Source organism: Mauremys reevesii, linkage group 25, assembly GCF_016161935.1.
Source record: "Mauremys reevesii isolate NIE-2019 linkage group 25, ASM1616193v1, whole genome shotgun sequence".
In the NCBI taxonomy this organism is placed as follows: Eukaryota; Metazoa; Chordata; order Testudines; family Geoemydidae; genus Mauremys; species Mauremys reevesii.
The window spans coordinates 19,334,488-19,358,315 of NC_052647.1; the positions used below are offsets into that span (position 1 = coordinate 19,334,488).

At 43.8% G+C, this 23,828-nt stretch overlaps 1 protein-coding gene across 6 annotated transcripts in view; it reads left to right on the top strand.

Moving 5' to 3' along the window:
• Positions 1 to 726: 726 nt before the first annotated feature.
• The window catches only part of SENP1 (SUMO specific peptidase 1), a 29,994-nt gene continuing 6,892 nt past the window's right edge, over positions 727 to 23,828 (top strand). Inside the window, exons 1-17 of one of the 6 annotated variants that reach the window (XR_005591172.1) lie at positions 727 to 870; positions 2,614 to 2,758; positions 3,145 to 3,194; positions 4,610 to 4,740; positions 5,887 to 5,971; positions 6,472 to 6,634; positions 8,742 to 8,901; positions 9,480 to 9,583; positions 9,676 to 9,926; positions 11,341 to 11,395; positions 13,043 to 13,081; positions 14,613 to 14,697; positions 16,002 to 16,154; positions 16,848 to 16,979; positions 17,845 to 18,048; positions 18,571 to 18,650; positions 22,279 to 22,345. Coding sequence is in view for 5 of the 6 variants with exons in the window: in XM_039513882.1 (XP_039369816.1) it covers positions 2,745 to 2,758; positions 3,145 to 3,194; positions 4,610 to 4,740; positions 5,887 to 5,971; positions 6,472 to 6,634; positions 8,742 to 8,901; positions 9,480 to 9,583; positions 9,676 to 9,926; positions 11,341 to 11,395; positions 13,043 to 13,081; positions 14,613 to 14,697; positions 16,002 to 16,154; positions 16,848 to 16,979; positions 17,845 to 18,048; positions 18,571 to 18,650; positions 18,974 to 19,022 (1,755 nt within the window). In the remaining variant the exon portion in view is untranslated. Of the gene's footprint in view, positions 871 to 2,613; positions 2,759 to 3,144; positions 3,195 to 4,609; positions 4,741 to 5,886; positions 5,972 to 6,471; positions 6,635 to 8,741; positions 8,902 to 9,479; positions 9,584 to 9,675; positions 9,927 to 11,340; positions 11,396 to 13,042; positions 13,082 to 14,612; positions 14,698 to 16,001; positions 16,155 to 16,847; positions 16,980 to 17,844; positions 18,049 to 18,570; positions 18,651 to 18,973; positions 19,061 to 22,278; positions 22,346 to 23,828 lie in introns of those variants that run through there. The other 5 variants (XM_039513882.1, XM_039513876.1, XM_039513877.1 and 2 more) reach the window with 5 other exon arrangements.

Consider the following 23,828-nt stretch of genomic DNA (forward strand, 5'->3'; position numbering starts at 1 on the left):
GCAAAAAGAACAGGAGTCCTTGTGGCACCTTAGAGACTAAGGGATTTATTTGTATATTTATTTATATATATTTTATACAGAGTAGAAGACCTTCAACAGGAGAGCTTGAGACCAGACTAGGCTACAGCCTGGCGGTTGGGCTGCTCACCTACGTGGGGGGAGATTTGAGTTCAAGTTCTGCTGCAAGAGTAGGGATTCACCCCTGGCTTTACCATGTACAGGCAAGTACCCTCACCACTGGGATAAAGGTAAACACACAGTTTTCTGCAGCTGACTGAATTTTTTCGGTTTGTTTTGATTTAAAAGTTTGCTGGCCAAACCAAATCCCAGTCCGGCATCCTACATGTACCAGGCCATGCTGCCTCAGCAAGCTTCACAGAAAGGGTCATTTTCACCAACCGCTCCAGCTGAAATATATTTTAAGGTAGTTTCAGCAGAAGTGGGTTTCTGAAAAGCAGCAGGGCTGGCCCACTCCCAGCTGGAGAGAGCAGGATCATTTATTAAAGCAGGTCATCCCCTGCTGTGACCCCTCCCTAGCGCACAGCCCCCCCCTGCTGTGACCCCTCCCCCCCGAGCGCACAGCCCCTCCTCCTGCCCCGCCCCATCCCCTGCTGTGACCCCTCCTCCCGAGCGCACAGCCCCCCCCTGTGACCCCTCCCCCCAGCGCACAGCCCCCCACCCCTGCCCCGCCCCGCCTCATCCCATCCCATCCCCTCCCCGGGAGTGACGCTGACCGCGCGTTTCCCGACCTGCCCCGCGCCCAGGCGCTCGCCCAACGATCACTTCCGCTACAGCCCGCCTGGTTTCCGGTCGCCTGGTTGCCGGGGTTTGGGGTGAGGGGCCCGCGCGCTCCGCCTGGTTCCGCTTCCGGTAAGAGCGTCCTGCCCGCTCCCGGTGCGCCCCCCCCCCACCCCGAGACCTCGGTCCCGGTGCCCCTCCCCTCCCCCAGCTCCCGGCCCGGGCCGTGAGGGACCCCCGGGTCTTTCAGAGCCCGCCCCCCCCAGGGCCCCCTCCTCCGCCTGACCCCGCCGTGCCCCTCCCCCAACCCCCCCCGGGCCCCCGGTAACTCTCCGTACCCCGAGTGCCTCCCATCATGTCCCCGCCCCATTCCCTCGGCTTCCACCCCGCCGGACACCGTGACCCTTGGTGTGCCCCCCGCCTTCCCGGCGGGCAGCCTCCCCTCAGACCCTGGCGGTGTCTCCCCCAGAGGCCCCCACCACTGCTGGTGCTGTGCTGCCTCTCCTGGGTGTCCCCCCCCCGTAGCTGTGACCCCTCAGTGCCTCCCACTGTGATCCCTCCCCACCTGCAATTCCCCTGTCAGGCTGTCTGACCCCTTCCCCCAATGTGTCCCCAACGCCCCCCTTCACTGCTACTTCCACCGCCTGCTGATACCCTTCTGAGACCTCATGACCCTGTGGTGCTCCCTACCCCCCATAACCTTTACCCCCAATAATTCCTTGTGTCCCACCACCTGCTAACATCCTTCTGTCAGATTTCTGTGTGCTCCCTCCCTGCCCTGTCAGATGCCTGTGTCTCTCCTCTTTTCCCCATGGGACCCCAAACACACATACCCCTTGTGTCTCCCTCTCCGGCTTGCCAACATCTCTCCTGTATCTCCATCTGTAACCTCTAATAGTTATTGTCTGCTGCACCTGCCACTATCCCCCTGTCAGGCACCCGGTGTGTTTCTCCCTTATCTAAGCCTGAAAGCTGCTGTGGATCTCCTTTCCTTCCACTGACCTATCCCCTTGTTCTCCCCCCCACATACAGTAACCCCATATAATTCTTAGTGTTCCCCTCTATCTAACCTCTTACCCCTTGTCATGTGTGTTTCCTTCCCCACTTGCTAACATACCTTCTGTTCCCCCACCATAACTCCTAACATCTCCTCATGTCTTTCTCCCTTCCATAGTAACATCTCCCTCTGTTATCCCCGCCGTAGTCCCAATGCTCCCTGTCCTGGTGCGTATGCATCCCATCTGCTAACATTCCTCTGTGTCCCCCATGCTCCTAACAACCTTGGTATGTGTCACCCCCAGCTACTGAAATCCCTAGTTCCACTTTGTAACCCCTAATACTTCCCGCTCACCAATTTACCTCTTGATCTCACCCCTTAATCTCCATCATCCCCCGATATAGCCCTCCTGTAAATCCTCCCCGTAGTTCCTCCATAACTCCTAAAACCACCTAGTGTCCTCCATGCCTCCATCCCAGCCAAAGAAACCAAACACCATCCATATTGTGCTTTGTACAGAATAAACAGGAGGAAAGGAAAATATTGTAATCTCCTTGCCTTTTACTAAAGGGAAAAGGGAAAAAGTTCCTTCTGTTGGAAGCTTTCTGTTTACAAGAGCTAAAGGAGAAAAGCCCTAATGTGGTGCTTACTGTCACTGCAGGGGTGTAAGCCTCTGGATCTTCTCTTACAAAAAGTACTGTAGGAACTTCAAGACTATATGTGATCAGGAGCTCAGTTTTATGGCTCAGGAACCCCCTTTAGCTGGGTGTTTGTGGATATTTCTGACTCTGAGGCAACAAGAATATCACTTATTGAACCTTGCAGCAGCTAACTGCAGGTCTCCCTTTCAAGTACTAGACCTGTCCATTCTTTCAAAGCAAATAGATGGGAGATCAAATCCTCCAGCACTGGTTCCGTGGCCAATCTTATTCCATGCTGCACTGGGGAGCAGAGGCGCTTCTGTCAGAGGGGAGCGTGCATACCTGTGGGCTAGAGAGCCCGATGGCCTATGTCGTTGGTGATGTGAGTGTAATTTGTTGCATTTCAGAAGCATTCTATCGGCGTTTATATAGTGGTAGGTAACTCACCAGTCAACTGGGTGTCTGGCAGACCAGATGAGAAATGGGACTCTCCCAGGAATGAAGGGGGGGTGCAGTCCCAGGCATGTAGAAAAGATGGGCAGCTGCCAACATTTAGTGCAGAAAAATGGGTGCACAGCGTAACAGACTGAGATGGAAGCTCTAAAACCTTTGGGTAGCAAGTTCCATCTCTCCTGCTGTCCCTGTGTTCTTTTCATTCAGGGAAAGCTAGTGTCTGCTTGGACATTGGGTTCATACTTGATTTGGCTATTTGAGGTCTCTTGTGTTGTGTGAATTGTCTGTAAATGTTTTCTTTCTCTTCCTTTTCAGTCCCCTTGAGTTTGTCGTCAGCATCAGTGATGTGAGCAGTCTGGAAATGGGTAAGTGTATGTGCATTTCTGCTAAACTGTGTTAGAGAGGGTGCGCTGTCTCTAGGTGTGTACAGGACCAAACTCTAGGGTATCTGAGTGCTGCCTTGACACACCCAGCCTCTGGAATTGTGTGTGTTTTGCCTGGGCTTATATCTGTGTAAAAGAAACTTGCAGCTAAAATGTTCTTGCATTTTTACTGAAGAAGCAAAATGCACAGTAAGCTGAATCTCATTTCCAGGCCCTTCTGCTGCCTCTAGCTTTTGGTATGAACTAGGAGCAGGCTTGATACGAATGATATAGCACTTTCAGTCACGTGTTTGTTTATTCCTCATGCTGTTTAAATTGTATTGAAGGATCAATATCAATTCTGTGCTGTAGCAAACTTGAGAGGGAAAAAAGGGCCAGATTCTGCTGTCAGTTACATTAGTATAAATTGGGAGTAAGTGTACTGAAATTGGTAGTATAAGAGGATATAAATGAGAGGAGACTCATGCCCATAAATATAACAAGGATATTAAAATACCTGGGATAGTGCAAGATCAGGACTAAATGTCTTAATCAGTGAGGCTTCCATTGCTTCATGTGTGAGACTGTTCCACAGTCAGTAGATTGCTTGCTGCTAAGGGGGTTTCCAGATAACCTAAATTTTCTGTCCCTTAATTTCCTCTAGTTATAGCCCCATTTATCATCCTAAATAACTCCTCTCCCTTCTTGGCATTTACATCCTTTAATTAATATTAGTATTTCAGTAGTGCCTAGAGGTCCCAACAAAGGTTAGGACCCCATTGTCCTAGACACCGGACAAACACATTATCATTTCTATTGAGATTGTAAACACTTTAGGGCAGAGAATCAGCTCTTACAATCAAAGGGTAGGAGGGGATACAAAGGCACAGATCACACAGCAGGGCAGTGGCAGAGCCGGGAATAGAACCCCATTGTCTTGATTCCCAATTCCGTGCCCTACCGACTAGATCGGGCTGCTTCTCATATTCTGGCACGTAGATGGTTCTTATCTATCTAACAATTTTATCATCTGCTGGTGAAAATTACATAGGAGCTGGGTGGTTTTTTTAATTATTATTTTATCATCATTATAAAACTTTTATTGGCTTCTTTACTGTTTTTGTATCATTTATGAAGGAGGGATGAATGATCTCTGAGGATTAGAAGCAAAGAAGGATACAAAACATTCAGGTGTTTCCGTGACATGAGGGGATGTTTTCTAGGTAGAAGTAAAAGGACTATGCCTTTGTTTTGGGGTTACTGTTTCTCCTTGCCTTTTGCAGTATGTTCAGATGTTTTTACTAAACCATTCATTGGCATTAGCTGGACAGAAACTCTTTTAAAGTGAGATTTCATGGAAATGCCTGCTTCATGGAGAGCCCTTTGTGAGAATTGAATACAGAGCTGTGTTTTCTCAGATGAGATTGCTGATCCTATGAGGATGGAAGCTGGTGATGCAACGTTGGCTAATCATAACTCGATATTCAAGGCCTTTCCTCTACAACAGACTGCTATTCCAGGGGATCAGCTTTCACTGTCTGATGACAAGGTTTGGGATCATTTCTCTTTATTCATTTACAACTTCACATCCGTCAATTCGAGTTGCTGAAATGCATCATTTTGACTGAATATTTCTGTTGGTCAAACTTACTTTTAATCTTCTGATGAGCCAGTTTCAAAACAAAACCCCTCCTTCAAACTCTTTTCTGCTGTGATGCGTACAAGACATTTGACAGTAATTAGGCAACTGATGTGCTGTGACAGCTGCTGTTCATGTTGACTGTTTTCTTCTCATTATGTTCTTGTGCTCTCCCTGTCCATACATCTATCCACTTGTGGTCTCTTGTCTCCCACTCAGATTGTAAACTCCTTGTGGTAGGGGCTGTCTTTTTGTTGTGTTTCTGCAACACTTAGCACAGTGGGCCCTGATCTGTGACTGGGGTCCTGGGGTGCTACCACAATATAAATGATAATACAGTGATGCAGAATAGTCTTTGAATTCTAAAATCATACACATTTGAAATTGCAACCTTTTTAGTATTTGTTTTATAGTAGCATCTGAGGCCTTTTGAAAATATAACAAAAAAAAAAAATCTCTTGCACCAGTGTACAGTCTGTGTTTGCTGATCAATGTAGAAAGCCACGCTTGCATGTGTGCGCACACACGCTAATATTAATATATCATGTGAAAGCTACATGTACAATCTGTAGAAGCTGCACACGTCTATGGATACACACAAATATATATTTTGTGGACGCTACACCCTTGTGTGTGTATACACTCTCCCATATATCTTATGGAAGCTACACAAAATTGCATACGCTTACTTTTGAGACAACCGGGCACTTGCAAGATAGTTATGAAAATTTACCAGCTTAGGTACGAAATCTGGTTTCCTGTCCCATATTGTGGTGATGATAAACTTAATGTTTTACTGGCATCTAAAAAAATAAAATAAAAAAAAAAATTCACCCCAGAAGGGGAGAATTTTGCAAGGCTGCTGGTGGTGGATTGGGGCATCTCGAAAATTTGCCGTGTTGACATACTATTGCAACTCATCCTATGATCACAGTCATAGATTAGTAACTTGCAGAAGATATTAGAGTAGCGTAGCTTTATTGGTTATGCCCCGGTGTCATTTTTCTTTAAATAATAACCTTAACAGTTAATCATTTTGATTCTCTTTTTGTGTAGTTTTTACCAAACAAGTTTGGCAGTTTGGAGAGATCTTTTACATGCTCCACGGGAAGTGCATCATTCAGTCCAAGTTACTACTCAGGTAAAACATGCTTACTTGGAGTCAGTTCAGTTACACAGCAAGTGTCTTCCTAAGTGCTCAGAAATTATAGCATTGCGTTAAAACACTTAGCTCCGGCTAAGCTGGCACTTCCTGCTTTGTCATGCATAACATTTTCTCAAATATTGTCTTAGGCTGAGATTTCAAAAGGGAGTTAGGACCAGGTTCCTTTGAATATCCCATTTTCTCACCCCAGGACTGAATTATGTTTTTGGAAAGTTAGAATAAAATCTCTACAGCCATTTGGGTTGTGCAAGTTTTTTTTTTTTTTTTTTTGAGCGGGGCATGGGGAGTGTGGGTATTTCTAAATGCATCTTTAAGGCCCTGATCCTGCAAGCTGTTCCATGTGGTTGGATTCTTACACATGTAGACAGTCCCAATGAAGTCAAGTTATACCTGAGGTCCTTTAGTGTTTAATGCTTTATAGTTGGAGCTGAACATGTGGACTCTTTATTTACTGTTTAATATTTCTCTCCTGGCAGAAATTCCATCCTCTGAGAGTTATTACCGGGTGTCGGGAGAATTGAGAACGTTTGGACCAAGTGCCAACGGACAGGGGAGGGGTTTGGTACCCACCCTGGGTTCTATGTTACAGAAACCTAGAGTGAGTCGAAACTTGTATCTCGACACTCGTAAAACTCCAAGGTGGGTATGGTTCTGCTCCATCTTTAACACTCTTCCACGGGGTCCTCATTAGAAACCAGTCATTGAAATTGTGTGTTGTGGAGTTTTTACTGCCCCCTCTGACACCCAAACAGCATGACATCTTTTAAAAGCCTTTGATAAACAATCCCAAATCTTTCAATATCTTAACAAAGTTCAGTATAGCATTGAATGAGTGATGATTTGGTGTCTAATGTGACTCTGCTTTTGCATCCTCATAGAGGCCAAGGGCCTCCTGGGCTCAAGCTGTTATCTTGCATACATGGTAGATATATCTGAAAATCTTATCGCCTCAGCTGTATAATTTGTCATCCTCAGAAAGTTTGCATAAAACATAGCCTTTTGGGGGGAGGGGCCCATCACAGAGATCCTTAAAGTCTCAATCAAATAATAGCTGGAGAAACATTCTCCATGATTGTGCTATGGTTATTTTTTGCCATTCCATAGTCACCTGGCAGCCAATTGGGGGAAAAGGCGGGAGCAGGGTGGGGGAGTAAGAGAGACTCAGAAGGGAACCAGGTTTAAGCCAACTTTGAGTGCGTTTAAAAATTCCTTTTTAGACCTTATCTGAACACACAAGTTGTGGCACTTTCACTATATCAATCTAGTTAAAACAGTACAACCCCCTTTAGAATGGAGGTATTTATGCCAGTATACCTTATTCCCATAGAAGACAGCTTTATACTGGTATACATATGTCCATGCTAGGGGTTGTACTGGTATATTTATATTGGTTTAGAAAAGCACATCCCTAACAAAGCTATGCCAGTACAAAAACTTAGTACTGTGAACAGATGGGAATTCCTATAGAGCAGCTATTGAAACTATATCTGCAAGGTGAGATATACTATATTGCAAAGTGAGTTCATGAATTACTGTACTCTCTGGAGCCTGAGATGAGAGAAATGGAAAAAAATATGACTAGGTGAGAACAAGACCAGTGAAGCAACTGTTAATTCTGCTTCTCTGACCAATAGCAATGGAGACACTGATAGATGGAAGTTTTTCATTGACTGCTCAATGAAAGGTAAGTTTCAATCTCAGGGATGCTGGGACTCCACTGAATACCCAGAAACTAGAGACACAGCATTCAGCTTGTTGCTCCCTGTGTGAAATATCCTTCTCCGCAATAAAAAGAAAATACACATAGCAACCGTACCTTGAAAATGATCGTGTGTGGTGAGCACCTGGATAAGAATGGAAAAAACTGATATACTACAAACCAAGTTAGGTGGTAATAAATTAGAGCTTTGCAGTAAGACTCTGTAGAAACTGATACTAAAAATACAGGGCCAGATGCTCAGCTAGTGTAAATCATTGTAGCTCTGTTGGCTTTAGTGGAGCTATGACGTTTTACGCCAGCTCAGGATCTGGCCTATTCTCTCTTGAAATATATGACTTCTTAATATAAAATCATTGCCATCTCAAGCTAAGATCTCATCCGTCTTAACTTTCGAAATTGTGTTTTAATCGGGATCATTGTGCCATCTGGGGGCCAGACTTTTGAATTGTACATGTGTAAATTCAGCTTGAGAGAGAGAGAGAGTGTGTGTGTGTGTGTTCCTGTTAATTTTAGATTGTTTTTAATTTCAAACAAAATGCCAGTTTCTGACTGATCCCCCTTTAAAGAAGATGGCTCAATATTAAAAAAAAAAAATCATTAAAAGTTCTAAGGGTTTTGCTGCATACCTGATGATGTTCACAAGGATCTTTTGAGTGGGCCTGGGATCAACACTCCCAAACGGAGGCCAGCCCTCCCGTCCCCCTTTATGTGCACATGCCATTGGCAGCAGTGTAATGTAGTCTCTGCATATCTAAACACCTTCTCAGGTCATTGGAGAGAAGAGTGGAGAATCTAGTTTCCTGCTGTGTCCCTAGGCTGTCCTTGCTCCCTGACCTATCTGGGGGGAGAGTTTCTGTTGTATTCTTGCTCCATACAGGAATCCAGAGAGAGAATAAAAGGGTTGCTCCAGCCCTGCATCGGTCTCCTTTTTCCCCTGGCTCTTTGAGGAGGTTTCTGGGAAAATGTATACATGTCTGTGATTGTAATGCTTATTTTGTAGACTAACGTTCTGTCCTCTTTCCACAGTGGAACGTCAAATAGTTTTGTAGGGAAGTCAAACCATCATTGTCACGTATCCGCATATGAAAAAACATTTCCAATCAAGCCCGTTACAAGTCCCTCGTGCCGTCGCAGCCTTCTGAGCCCCAAGAAAACCCAGAGGAGATTCGTCAGCACTGCAGAAGAGGTAAGAACAAGCAGGGGAGACTTAAGTTTGAATACAAGATCTTCTGTTGGATAGGACTGTATGCTGCTGTCTGGGATGTTCAAGTGCTGCTTTCTTCCTGAACTCCAACCCAGACCCCTTTCAAAATCCTGCTGCAACTGGAGTGGGCCGGATGGGGGCAACTTCCGCTTGAAATCTCAAGAGACCTGATTCAGCCTTGTGAGATGTGAAGAAGTTGAGAAAGGGTTCCTGTGCACTTTGAAGACTAGAGTCAACGTTCCCCTTTATAGATGGAGTAGTGCCTGCCTCTGATGTACTGTCCGTTTCCATTAGGCAGAAGTTCGGACTGCAGCCTTGCTACTGTGGAGTTGGCAAGCTCTATAATCAGTCTAGCCCTGGTAGCTCTCTGATCCTGTGGAGCTTACGTTCTGTATGTTCCCGAGACCCCTGGTGGACGGGTGTCTGCTCTAGCAGAGTGTATATAATCCACAGTGTCTGTCTCTGCTCCTGCTCGCTTACTGTTATTGATAATGTTTGTATTTGTTAAGCCTGACTTGAGTCTTAGGGCAGTGGTGAAGTGTCTGGTTATTTCTCTACAGACAGTTCGAGAGGAAGAGCGAGAGATCTACAGGCAGCTGCTTCAGATGGTCACAGGAAAACAGTTCTCAACATCCAAGCCAGCCTCGCTTTTCCCCCTCCACCTGTGAGTATATGAAATACCCTCCCCAACTGAGAGTCAGTACCATGGTGCCAATTCTTCTTCTCTGGGAGCTTTAATCTTCTGTTTGTGTGTAGGCCCAGATGTTTGAGTTCCAGTAAAAACGTAGTGAAAGAAACCCCATGCAAGAATGCAAAACCATTTGAAACGTACAGCCTCGCTCCAGGCAGCCAGTCAGCTAGTGTTCTGGGAACACAGGAGCAGCCATCACACAAGCCACCACCGTACCCTGTATCCAGTTATCCCTCAAATGTTACTTTTGAGTCCGATAATACCTGCACTCAGCATCAGCAAGATAATCCACCAGCATCCAACACCCAGCCTGAAGGTAAAAATACATTGAGATCAACTAAATGTATGGGTCAGAGATCACCTTTTTATTCTGTATTTCCCCGCCCCCCTCCCAGCGCCAAGCACAATGGGGCCCTTAGGCGCTACTGCAATACATGTAACAAATAATGGTTTGAGTAACATTTTAAACCAATGCTCATTGCTCGCTTTCATCCCAAGTTTTGCTTGCGGTTCACAGACAGACTTCGATCTAATTTATTCCCCTAGTGGGAGAGGGGAGGTAGGTCCTGATTTGCTGTCCATGTAGCGGCTTTGCTGAATTGTAGGAGCAGCAAATGTTTGAAGACAGGTTAAATTGCTTCCTTGTTCAAAATGCCTACAAGGTCGATGGCAACATCAGCGTATCATTGTGGTCGTTGGTAGCGATTGCTATAGTGAAGGTCACAAATAGATTCCGTTTCGAACCCCAAAGATGTATGTTTCAGATGGCTGTTCGAAAATGAGCATATAATGGAAAGTGTTTGACAGCCAGTTTTAGCTGGCACTGCCTACACTTCTAATCAAATTTGCCGTTCTGTGGCACTCTTAATCCATGGGACTCAAAGCATGTTGCAAACAATAATGCATGTGGAATCTTCTCTTCTGATAGATGGGCTATAAGTCGGGAAGTGCAGGGAAAGAGAGAAATTGAGGCGTTCTATCACCATCCTATTCCCTGACCTATTGGTTAAAGTTTAAAGCCGGATAAATTAATAATAAATAGGGGGTTATGAAATTGCATTGTCCTTGGCATCAAAATCACAGGTCCCAAATGTGGTAATTTCAATACAAATGTATCTAGAGAACCTGTTAAATAACAACTCTTCCAGGTTCATTCCAAATACTCTGTGCATCTGGTCAGTTTAAACACACAGCAGCAGCTATTGCATCAAATACAGCAATACAGTACAGCAAATATACAGCTTACTTCTTTCTTTCCCTTCTTGCTGCTTATCTTATTTCCCTTTGTTGTTGTTCTAGTCTCCTCTGTTCTGTTCTCTCCTCTTTCAAGCCGTTCATACTTCCTCTGCCTGTTACAATTTTATGTATTATTTTAGATTATTTTTATGGTTTGAGACTGTTAGTTTTCAACACTAATATCTTCTAGGATAACACAAATGAGTTGTAATCTTACATTAAATTTTAGATTATAGAAATATCTTGAAAGCTGAGCTTTCAAAGGAACCTAAGGGAATTAGGCACCCGAATCAGGCATCTGCTTCCCTTAGATTCCTTTGAACATCCCAGTCTGAAGTTTAAAATGAAGATCAGAATTTTGAATCCAGACTGAAAACCTGTTTTAAGTATGAGACTGGGGCGTAAGGTACAGAAATTTGCATAGGGAGTATAGTAAAAACTAGTCAGGGTTTGATGAATATTCTTTTTTTTTTTTTTTTTTTTGCTCTGAGTAGGATCAGACTCGGTCATTGTGCTCAAGATAAAAGATTCCAGAACGCCGACTCCAAGGTAAGTTTGTAAAATGGAGCATATAAAAAGGGTGGTAATTACCCTCAAAATATCTTCCTTCCTCTGGTTAATTGGCTGTTTTCTTTGCTCTGTCCCTGCCAACTTGCGCAGATTCTGCACTTTGATTATCTTTTCCATAAGACTAGGTTAGTCATATATTCTGATCACCTCCATGATGCAGGGTACCTCCCTCCACTGCTTCCACTGACATCTAGCATGTCCCTGAGTCTGCAGTGATGGTGCCTGGAGTACCTCCCTTTGGAGTTTGCCCAGTTGCTCTGGGAGTACTGTTTCCTAAAATCTACACTAAACAGTTCTCTGCTTAGCTCAGGCCATTGCTCCTTATGTCATTTTCTTCTGCGATTGTGGATAATTCCCTTCAGTGGAAACCTTTCCTGGAAGCTATTTCTAGACTGTGGCATTGTCTCTGAGTCTGCACTTGAATCTACATGAATTAAATCTCCCCCATTCTCTCCTTAGTGTCTGATGCACTGATCCTTGTATCATCTTTCTCACCTCTTTTAATTTCCTCTAGTCTCTCTCTTCACTTCTTAAATTGATATATATGGGACTGGGAGGACCATTCCAGGTGGCAAAATTCTAGTGATGTGCCAAACAGTACTGTCACCTACCTAGTTCTACAAGCAATTTCCCTACATATACATTTTTAAATAGCATATTGTCTGTCTTCATAATGGCACCGCACTGTGACCTTTTTAGTTTTCGCTCCCACTGTTTTTTTTCCCCCTGTAGGCTTGATATTTTCCATGTAACTGACTTCCCCCTATTTCCCACAGCTTGTATCGTAGCTGATATCCTGGCAGAAAGTTAAATGTAGAAATGGTTTCTATGCAGAGTATAAAATCTTAAGCACAGAATCTTAAGGGTCAGATTTTCCAAAGTGCTTAGCAGTCCCTGTTGGAAAATCAAGGCCAGGGCTACTCTTAATAGTTTTGCTGGCATAATTAAACTTGCAAAACCTTTCTAGTAGAGTGACAGCTGTACTGGGGTAAAAGTGCTTTCGCTGATATAGTTTATGCCAGCTCCCCGAACTGGCAAAGACATTCTGAGGTTGGTGTAGGTTTATCTACACTGGGATGTACATAGCTATGTTGGTAAAAAATCACATCTCTAACTGACATAACTATGCTGGTCTGACTTTTAAGTGTACTACTGTTGTTATTATTTCTATTACAGATTGCAACTAAAAGGCCCACTAACCCGATAATTTTGGCTAATGCTATATTAAACTTTCATTTGATGGTGAAGGTTACTTTGATGCTGAAGTTAGTTTTAAAATAAACTAGGGGGAAAATATTTGTCCTCTGAGAAATAATTCAGGTTGCCGTAGGAACTTATGTGCTTTCCTATTTCTGTTGATACTTCTATGGCGCAGCAGTCATGTTCTCATGTTGATTGATCATGTTATGATGTTGAACTTTCCTTTCCTCTCATAACTGGGTTGATGTGCATGTAATTGACTTGAACCTTAACTTTAAAGATGGTCTTAAATTTTTCACTTTTCATCCAAGGGGTCGTGGCATTCTCAGATTTCAGTTGTTTGTTATGTGAGCAATTAAAACATTTGTCTACTGTCCATGTAGAGGCAATATTCACATTTTGTCTTGTTTTCCCCCCCTCTTTTAGCCTCCCTTTCTTCCAGGCAGAATTGTGGATCAAAGAATTGTAAGTTCTTCACATTTTGATTCTTTTCGTTTGCTTCGGTTTGTTTTTATTCAGAAGGTCAGCAAATGACCTAACAGCTCTAAGATCTAGACCAGTTTTACAAGGTATGTAGGCACCTAAAGATGCAGATAGGTACCTAATGTGATTTACAAACAAACTTGTCTGCATCTTTAGCTACCTAAATAACTTCGTATATCTGGCCCCCGCCCCCCGTCCAGATGGCTAAATTCTCATCCAGGCCCTTATCTGATGTCTTGTCTCATGTCTTGACTATTGCAATCTTGCCTCCCTTCAGTCTATTCAGAATCTTGCCCTCTTCCTAGCTTCAATCATATCTCCTCTGTCATAGAATCCATCCCCGGCTCTATCTTTCACACCTTGCATACAAGCTTCTTGACCTTTGCCTTAAGCTGCTTTGCAGTTTAGCTCCTCCCAGCCTATCAGATCTATCACAGCATTGACAGCTACCTTTCTACCAGCTTTTTCTACCTGTTCGGCTGCTTTTCCCTCAAGCACCTCTGTGCTTTCTCCCATGTCATCCCCTTAAGCATGGTACAAACTTTTCCCAGTATTTATCCTCCTTCAGCTTCGTTCATAAGGTTCACTTCCTCTGTGATGCCTACAGAATATTTCCAGCTTATAACAGGGAAGCAGGTGACAGGCTACAGTGTGCATGTGGACTGGCTTCAGTGGGAACACTCACATACTGTAAAGTCAAGCACGTATTGAAGTACTTTGCTGGATCAGGGCTCGGCACTTTGCAGGATTAAGCCACGTGTTAAGTGCTGTATTGACACTGATTCCCATTGCTTTGCTTGGCTCTGGGCCGTACTGTGGTTCTCTTTCTGTTAGATAAAACCTGATTCATCCCATTTTTGCCTTGAAAAACCAAACCAAACCACCACTGCTCCCTCTCTGGAAGTTCTTGGGCTGTAGTGAGACAGGTGGGCTCGGAGAGGACACAGCTGTCTTTCTGAGAGGTGCTGCGATAGAAACTTCTTATTGTTCGCCACCTGCCTGAAATCTGCACTGTGGAGCTTCCCAGTGTTCTGTGCTGGTGGAAACGGGCACAGCAAGTAACAGCAGGTGAACAATTCTCAGTATTTCAGGTACTTGGTATCCATAACCCCTTTACTGCTACCAGAATATGAACGGTTTACGCCACCCAAGTAAACGTGAATGGCAGATACACCTCTGCCTCGATATAACGCTGTCCTCAGGAGCCAAAAAATCTTACCACGTTATATCGAACTTGATTTGATCCGCCGGAGTGTGCAGCCCCATCCCCCCGGAGCGCTGCTTTACCGCGTTATATCCGAATTCGTGTTATATTGCGTGGCGTTATAACGGGGTAGAGGTGTAATACAAAGTATGTTCGGTAGTGCCAGAGCTGTGCACAGATAATTTGTTAATGTAGACAAGAAGCTAAGCCCGTGGCTGTAGATGGTTTAATATGACCTGTTTTCCTTTTTTGGTCCTCTTTAACACCTGAAACAAATATGCTGTTTGTACCAATGACTTTGTTTTCTAGAACCAGCGTCTACGATTCACGAGCCCGTGAGAGATTGCGTCAAATAGAAGAGCAGAAAGCTTTGGCATTGCAGCTGCAGAGCCAGGTAAAACATTTGGCCATGTCTAGCATTGAGCATTAGGGTCTAAAGCTGCATTCCGGTTTCTCCACATAGTTGGTGGCTTAAAATATATAGAGTTGGAAGTAGCGTGGGCCAGTGGATATGCTGCTGGTCTGGGGATCACAAATAAATGTCTGCTAAATAAATGGGATTGCACATTAAAATGTAAATCAGAAGGGGTCATGAGGAACCAACAAACAAAATCCTTCCACTTCCCTTTTTCCTTTTTGAGGCCATTATTGTCTAGGGCAAACACTACCCATCTCTCTCTAGCCCCTGCCTGCCTAGCCAGCTGGCATTATTGGCTTTATTGCTTCCTCCACAGCCAAAGGCTTAAGGGCGTGAACCGAAGCACGCCTCCCATTGTTACAGACTAGGGACCGAATGGCTTGGCAGCAGTTCTGCAGAAAAGGACCTAGGGGTTACAGTGGACGAGAAACTGGATATGAGTCAACAGTGTGCCCTTGTTGCCAAGAAGGCTAACGGCATTTTGGGCTGTATAAGTAGGGGCATTGCCCGCAGATCGAGGGATGTGATCATTCCCCTCTATTCAACATTGGTGAGGCCTCATCTGGAGTATTGTGTCCAGTTTTGGGCCCCACGCTACAAGAAGGATGTGGAAAAATAGGAAAGAGTCCAGCAGAGGGCAACAAAAATGATTAGGGGGCTGGAGCACATGACTTATGAGGAGAGGCTGAGGGAACTGGGATTGTTTAGTCTGCAGAAGAGAAGAATGAGGTGGGATTTGATAGCTGCTTTCAACTACCTGAAAGGGGGTTCCAAAGAGGATGGATCTAGACTGTTTTCAGTGGTAGCAGATGACAGAACAAGGAGTAATGGTCTCAAGTTGCAGTGGGGGAGGTTTAGGTTGGATATTTGGAAAAACTTTTTCACTCAGAGAGTGATGAAGCACTGGAATGGGTTCCCTAGGGAGGTGGTGGAATCTCCTTCCTTAGAGGTTTTAAGATCAGGCTTGACAAAGCCCTGGCTCGGATGATTTAGTTGGGAATTGGTCCTGCTTTGAACAGAGGGTTGGACTAGATACCTCCTGAGGTCCCTTCCAACCCTGATATTCTATGATTCTATGATTGACTGTAATGGTTTGGGGATTAGGGCCTTCAGTGCACGGACTCACCCACTACATTGCTCCTTTTGACTTTTTACGAGAAGCTTCAGCTCTAAAATGAGTCCCTGTGTCCAAGTCGCTGGTTGGGAATTGGGCGCCTGACACCCAGAAGGTGCTACAAAAATCCTCGGCTCTTATGCTGACCTAAAGATCTCTCTTTCAGAGATTGCAGGAGCAGGAACATTTGATACAGGACCCAGTGGATTTGAATCTTCGAGTGCCTCTTGAGAAAGAGATTCCTGTCACAGTTCTCCCAGAAGAGAAAGAGAATGCTAAATCAACTGATAACGAAGACGAATTCCCTGAAATCACAGAGGTAGATCTGCATAGATTAACAACACTTGAGGCAATTAGCAAGTCTTGGAGAAGCACTCTGTGTGTCAGATGTTGATCTTGAAATTGAATCAAAATACCATGGGGAGGAAGGGAAAATAGTACTCTAAAAGCTGTTTGTTAAGTAAAGCAAGGCGGGGTGTTTTTCTAAAAGATATGCTATAGCTCATACAGGAATTAGACTTGAGGCTGGCGCCTTGATGGATGAGGTTCTCTGGCCTCTGTGATACAGAAGGTCAGGCTCCTTTCTGGCCCTAAAATCCGTGAATCCCAATGAAGCCAAAGAACAGAGAAGTTTCCACATGGACAGTCTCTGCCCAGTATTGTTCCTACTGCCATTGCTTCAAGCCAGTTTTGTATTGTTCCAGTGGGATTAACTAACCAGACACCCAAATCCTCATTGTGCTTCTGCAGTGTCACTGTCGCATCATTCAGAGATGTCTGGTGGCCTGTTCTTAACTTGGGCCTTGCCTCCACATAGTTTTTGTGCCAGATTCCTGAGCTCGGCATTCCAGGATCTTTTTGCTTGTTGGAGGTGTCATAGGACCAAGCCTTTCCCTTTCCCCTTTGGAAAGGGAAATCTCTTTACCAGTTTAGAGAGCTAGAATGCCTGAGTTTATGGGCCTGGAGTATCAGAAGCTCCTTTTTGTTCCCATCACAATTGTGTTCTCTGTAGGAAATGGAGAAGGAAATCAAGAGTGTATTCCGCAATGGAAACCAGGATGAGGTCCTGAGTGAAGCTTTCCGGTTAACGATAACCCGGAAAGACATTCAGACCCTGAACAACCTGAACTGGCTTAACGATGAGGTAACTCCTTCACCAACGCGACTGCGGGTTCCTTACTTCTAAAAGTGAAAAGATTCTGGGGGAAGCAGTAGCTACTCTCCGCACAAACTCTTAATGCACACTGAGTGCCCTTAGCTAAACTGTCCGAGGGCCCTTGTAGTGCACACTGTGTGTGTCCACATGGAGAGTTAGGGCAGAATAGCTGCTGCGCTTTAAATTCACACCCTAGTTTACTGCATGCAAACAGACCTGGGTAGTAAGTAGAGCCGAGCACATAATTAACTTTTCAGTGTAGTGGCCCCCCAAAAAAGTTTGGATCCAATGAAACTTCAAATGTCAATTCCAATCAACGTTTCTGATTTTTTTTTTTCCTTCAGTTTTGGCTGGAAAAAAAAATCCACCACATTTGACCCGAATTTGAAACTAGTTTCTTTGGTCCAAAAAATTCATTTTTCAGCAACTTACTATTCAACATTTTTTTCCCCCTGCTCTAGTAGTAAGTTAAAGTGAGTAAACTTGTCACCATTCTCTCTGCCTGCCCCCCCCCCCCCTTCTCTAAGGCTACTGGGGAAGGAGTGGGATGATGGTGGATAATCTGAATGGGGCAGCTTTTGCTCTTTTGCTAAATTTTAACTTAAGCGATAGTTGTCCATAGTGCAGAACGGGTACCTATAGCTACACTGTAGGAACTCTGAAGAAATAACTACTACTTAGTAGTGCTTAGGGCCCAAATGTCAAAATCCAAGTAATTAAAATTAATTCTGAAATCCATTTTTAGAAATATTCTTTTGCTCAGAGAACTCACTTTTTCATGTGCATGCAAAGTAATTATTGTAAAGTTACCAGCAGTATAACACTGATACACATGGATGCTTTTCCCTCCCAGATAATTAATTTCTACATGAATTTGCTGATGGAGCGAAGCAAAGAGAAGGGGTTGCCGACAGTTCATGCGTTTAATACCTTCTTTTTTACTAAATTAAAAACTGCTGGGTACCAAGCAGTGAAACGGTGGACAAAAAAAGTAGATGTTTTCTCTGTGGATGTTCTCTTGGTGCCTATTCATCTTGGAGTCCATTGGTGCCTAGCCGTGAGTATTAATTTGTTTAATGTTGTATTAAAAAGAATGACTAGCTGGAACAGATGCAGCATGAATTCATTTGTGTTCAAGCTGGAAACTTCCCCATCTCTTTTGTGGTTTGTGCACCAGGCAGATATGCCCTGAGAAATTCACATTCATGGCTAAAGATCAGGAATTCTATGGAGAGCCACAAAATATGTGTCATTTTTAAAGCATGATTCTAACCTAAAAGTGTCTCTGTAAAAATGAGATGACCTCATTTTTGCCTTGCTGGGATTCATATCAGATTTGCTAATTTTTTGAATAAAGAGATTTCACCCCATTGATCCCACATACTCATCCTACGCTCTGACAGCCAGTCAAGGTTTTTCACTCTGATTCATGATTACCAGTAATAAAGGGTTCTGTGGGCCAAATTAAGCCCTCTGCTGTATCTGCACAACTCCGTGGTCCCTCCGAGACACCTCTTTCCTGGGAAAGAGGAAGTCACTTTGTTTACTGTATTATTAACAAGTCTTTCTCTTTATGTAGGTTATAGACTTCAGGAAGAAAACCATCACCTATTACGATTCCATGGGTGGCATAAACAACGAAGCCTGCAGGATACTGTTGTGAGTAGCCGATCTGTATTTGAGTGTCACTGTTTTGTTTAAATGTTACAAATATTCCTAACTAAATGATGAAGTAACACACGAGAAATTTAAGATTCCGAGACTAGATGGAAAGCTGTGCTCTTCCACAGCTAGTAGCTGAACATCCAGAAGCAGCTAAGGATACAGCAGGAGCCCACTCCCACCGTGTTTTGGTCAATGGCACACCCTCTTAGCTGAGGGAGCAGGTGTTACCACCATTTCTTCCAGTGGTTTCCCCACTGTGTAACTTCTGTTTTATGTGGGGTTGGCCTAACCTCGCTAACTCTCATCCCAAAACCCAGCCTCTACTTGACACTGGGGAATCTGAGCTTCTGCCACATCTGGGCCTAAGGAAATAAACGCACGGAGCTGTGACATCTGTCTACTGAAGACATTGTAGCCCACTGCCTCGCTATCTTCTCTAAGCACCACTCGTGTTGAACAGAAAGGTGATGAAATAGAACTATGTGGGTGCACTAGATAAGAGGTGCACCCACATAGTGGTGCACTGATGGACTAGATAAGAGGTCCATCAGTGCACCACTATTGCACAGTGCGATTCTCTATGTCCAGGGAATGGAACCACTGGCCCAGCCCCCATATAGGCCTGTCAGGTGCAGTCTTTTAATATCCTTCCTTAGGGGCATCCTTGTGGAAAATTGACCACACGGTTGATTTTGGATCAGACAGCCTGAGGTACCTTTTATTGATCAATCAAACACGCATGCATGGGGGTGTCAGCCAAGGCAGCCGAACCCCCCCCCCGACAGATAAAATGCGAGAGCTTATATAGGATAAAACCACAAAAATTACATATACTTCCTTAAAGTTTTCCATCCATATAAGGAATAAAGCAAAGCAAGCCCTTTCTGTTTTTCCTTACTTTTGCCCTTTGCGGTTTCTTGCTCTGTCACCTGGCAGCTATTAATCATAAGCTGTTACAAAAGGTTAGTTCTGCTTTTATAATTTCTACAGTTAGTTCTGCTTTTGTCGTTTCTGTCTGCCCTTCTCCTTTTACCCCCCACCTTTCCTCCTTCCTCCAGGCCACACATACAGTTCATCTGACCATACATACAATTCACTTGACCAAAGTTTAGCCAAAGTTTAGGCCTTAGGCCATTTTCCTCCACACCAGTTCATCAGAGACTCAGCTCCAAACAAGCACACTCATAACATAGTTGCTTTTTATACACTTCAGAGGTCTTTGAAGAGGAGTTTCCAGGAGCAGGTAGTATGCAAAGGATCTCTCTTCCCTGTGGTATATTTTCAAAAGGTTGGCTTTGGAGTGGGAAATTTTGTATTCTCCTCACCTCAAGATAGTCCACTTCTCATGTATTGTTCCAAAAAGACCTTTAGACTTCCTCATGCCTTCCAGAGATTAATGCAATCTTGTCTTTCTGCTACAGAAGTTCTGTAAAATCACACAATAGTACATAAACATTTGCATTTGTAATACAATGACCTCCAAAAACACTAATTCAGTAAGGTTTAATTTAATTCAATAAACTTAATCTTAACTCCATTAAGTTTGCTCTGGATATTACAGGATATTGTCAATCCATCACAATCTTCTCTAAAAGAAAGAAGGCAGGACTGATTTTTCAGATCAGAGATGGATTCTGGTCAAGAATCCAACATCCACCTCTTTGAGAGATGGCACCTGTTGATATCTCCTCCAGGAAGGAACCTGGTGTTTCCCCTCTGGATTTTGCAAACCTAGTGCCCATGTCCTTACCTTGGCCTGTCCATGGCAAACAGCTTGGTAACCTAGCACCTCCATTACAGACTGACGCATTCCTCCCGATTTCCCTCCACCTCCCAAAAAACACGAAACATATCACTCTCCCAAGAGGATCATTAAGACATAGTGAATGGTGACCATGATGACCTAGGTGGTGGGTGTTTTGTCTTGTGCGGAGCACCAGAGCTCCTGATGAAAGTCTGCGCATGTCATTTATGTCCCTGATGAAGCTCAAGGCATGAACGTGCCTTAGCTACTGTTACCAACCTGGATTGGGACTAAGATATTTTCTCTCTCTGACTCGTGCTGAAAATCAGGTCCTGCCTTCATGCCCATGAGCACGACTCTAGGATATATGTGGAGCCTTCAGTGTGAACATGCTTGCCCAAAAGTCTGGAGAGTTGAAAGGAGCTTTCATCTGAAGTATTGCAAAGTCAAGAAAAGAAATGAGACAAAGCCATCCAGTTTGAAGCAGCCCCTGCAATTTCCCAGACCGAGAAGCTAGTTCGTTAGAGTAGGGTTATAAATGCAGCAGCATACAAAATGGGCAAAACTTTCAAAGGTTTCCAAGTCCTATTTTCAGAAGTCATCGAGGTGCAGAGGTCCTCAAGTCTCATTTAAAATCAGTGGGACTTAGACTCAAAAAACTTTTGAAAATAGGACTCAGGCTCCTATGTCACGTAAAGTATTTCTTATTCTAGGGTTAAATTGGTCTGGTAGCTAAATCTCTCTTTAGAGTCACAGCACACTCAAGTGATGTGCTCCGGTATTGCAGGGGATATGTTCTGTGTTTTTTCTGAAACCCTTTTTGGTTTCTCTCTGTTTGCACTGAGCGAGTCATATTTAGAATTGGAACAGTCGGCAATATTCTAAATTAATGTAAATGTTATGTAAATGAAATATGGACGTGAAATATAAATGCCTAGGTAGGAATCACTTTCAATATAATATTGATTATAATTAGCACCGTTCATCCCTTAAGATCTCCAAGTGCTCTCTCAGTTCCATATACCAGAATCACTTCACTCACTACAAAAATAGCTCCATGGCTTCTCTTCCATTTCTAAGCAGCTAGGCTGAGAGATTTATAGATTCCAAGTCCAGAAGAGACCATTGTGAACATTTAGTCTGATAGCACAGGCCAGAGAACTTCCCCAAAATAATTCCTAGAGCAGACCTTGTAGCAAAACATCCAGTCTTCATTTAAAAACTGTCATTGATGGAAAATCCACCATGACCCTGGTAAATTGTTCCAGTGATTGATTGATCTCATGGTTAAAAATGTACACCTTATTTCCAATGTGAATGAGACAAATCCGTGAGAGGAAGAATTATGAGAAAAATGTAAAACCTCTGAAAATGGACTTAGAATGGGCTTAGAATACAGGGGTCTCAGACTTACTGCTGTTGCAATAGCAAGAAGTCACCAACATCCGGTAAATAACGCTACAATTGAGATGTGATCAAATAATTCAGTAAAAGCAGCAAAGAATCCTGTGGCACCTTATAGACTAACAGACCTTAGTCTATAAGGTGTCACAGGATTCTTTGCTGCTTTTACAGATCCAGACTAACACGGCTACCCCTCTGATACACACATAATTCAGGAGGTTCTGCCTAGCAGTGCATTTAGGGTTTGGGCTGAGAGGACCCGCCCTTTAGATCGCTAGGTAACAAAACTGTTAAACTACAGCATAGTGGCCTTGGATTTTGGCCTATTGGCTAATGGGATAGGTGGGATTTGAGATCGAGACCCAAGATTTCAGCCTATTGGCTAACAGCACAGTTGGAATCGACAGTAGCAACCTGCGATTACAGCTCATTCTTGCCCGTGCCATAATTGCTTTTCCCTTTGTTTCCTTTTAGGAGGCTTTTTTGGTTGAATGCACTGGGAGGATCACACCGGGAAGAGGGGACGGAGGTCCTATTCATGGTTAGTGACCCTTTCATGCTTTCAATCTTTAGAGCTTCCTGAAGGTGGTGAGTTTTTAAATGATTTTTAGCCCCATTTTACTGATGGGGATGATTTTCAGGCATAGAGCGGGTTGGTGATTTGCTGAAGGTCACATGGCTAGGAATGAATAATGATTCCCCAGCTTTCTCTAGCTGGGTGAATGTCATGGCAGTTGTGCTCTACGCTGCTGTTTGGGGGTCTGGAGTATGTGAATGTCATGGTAGCTGTGCATGAGACCTTGCAAGCGAGGTAGGGTTGGGTCTGCTCAGTATTTGGATGGGAGATCCTCCAAGAAGGTGATGCTGGTTATTCAGTTGTTGTTTTTTGATTATATCCCTCTTCATAAATCCAGTTCCTGGTAGCAAAGTGACCTGTGCTATACTAGCAGATTTTGTGTTTTGACTCAGGGCTTGTACACACTACCTCTTATGTCGGCATAACTGATGTCACTCAGGTGTGTGAATAAGCCACACCCCGAGCTTCGTAAGTTGCACTGATATGGACAGTGCTATGTTGGCGGGGGAGCTTCTCCCACCGACATAGCTACCGCCTCTCACGGAAGCGGTTATTATGATGCCAGCAGGAGAGGTCTCTCCTATCAGCATAGAGCATCTTCACCAGACACACTATAGTGGCACAGCTGCATCAGTAGCACTTTTTGTGTAGACTAGCCACCAGATGTAAAACTAAGGTCCTAACCTCTTATGGTCATTACAAATCTCAGTATCATTTTCTCAAGAATAGGAGTGTTAAAGGGACGACTTAAAAATCATACTTATTAAATCTTTTTACTTGTGGTTACAAGTCTCATCTAAGAATGCCCAGAACTTGAAAGATAGGGGAACATTTTCCTTGGTTTTTCAGTTTTTTTAACCGTGTGCCTGTAGCAGCAAATTTGTCATCGGTTTCAATGTTTTACCTGCAGAATCAGTCAGTTTCTTCTGTTTGTGAAGGTCTTGGAGGGAAAAAATATTTTGAATTTTAGATTATAAATCCACCGAAATTTATTGGGGGGAGGAGGCTATTTAGGAGCTGAAGACTCTTAGCTATACTATTTTTAAAAAACCACCTGACTATATCGATTTGATTTATCCCTTTCAATCCCAATGTCATGACCAAATGCAACCTGGGAAAATTAAATTTCTGCCTCCATAAATTTCCTCATGCAGTTTCAATTGGAGAGATGCATCTTTCTTTCTCTCCCTAAAAACTTGTTTTCGGTTGTTGCTTAGGCACAATTGTTGCCATGTTTGTTTATTGTGGCTACATTCATGTGGTGCCGTGAGTGGTCCTTATATGTTGAGACTGTAAATCACCAAGGGATACTTCTGAAAAACAGCATAAGAGATGGTCACTGTTAATGATATGTATGTTGCTGTTAATTCCCGTGCTGTTCTAGAAACCATAATCTAGAATTTCCTGGCCTTTGTGCATTTACCCTCTCAGCCCCAGCATTGCAGTA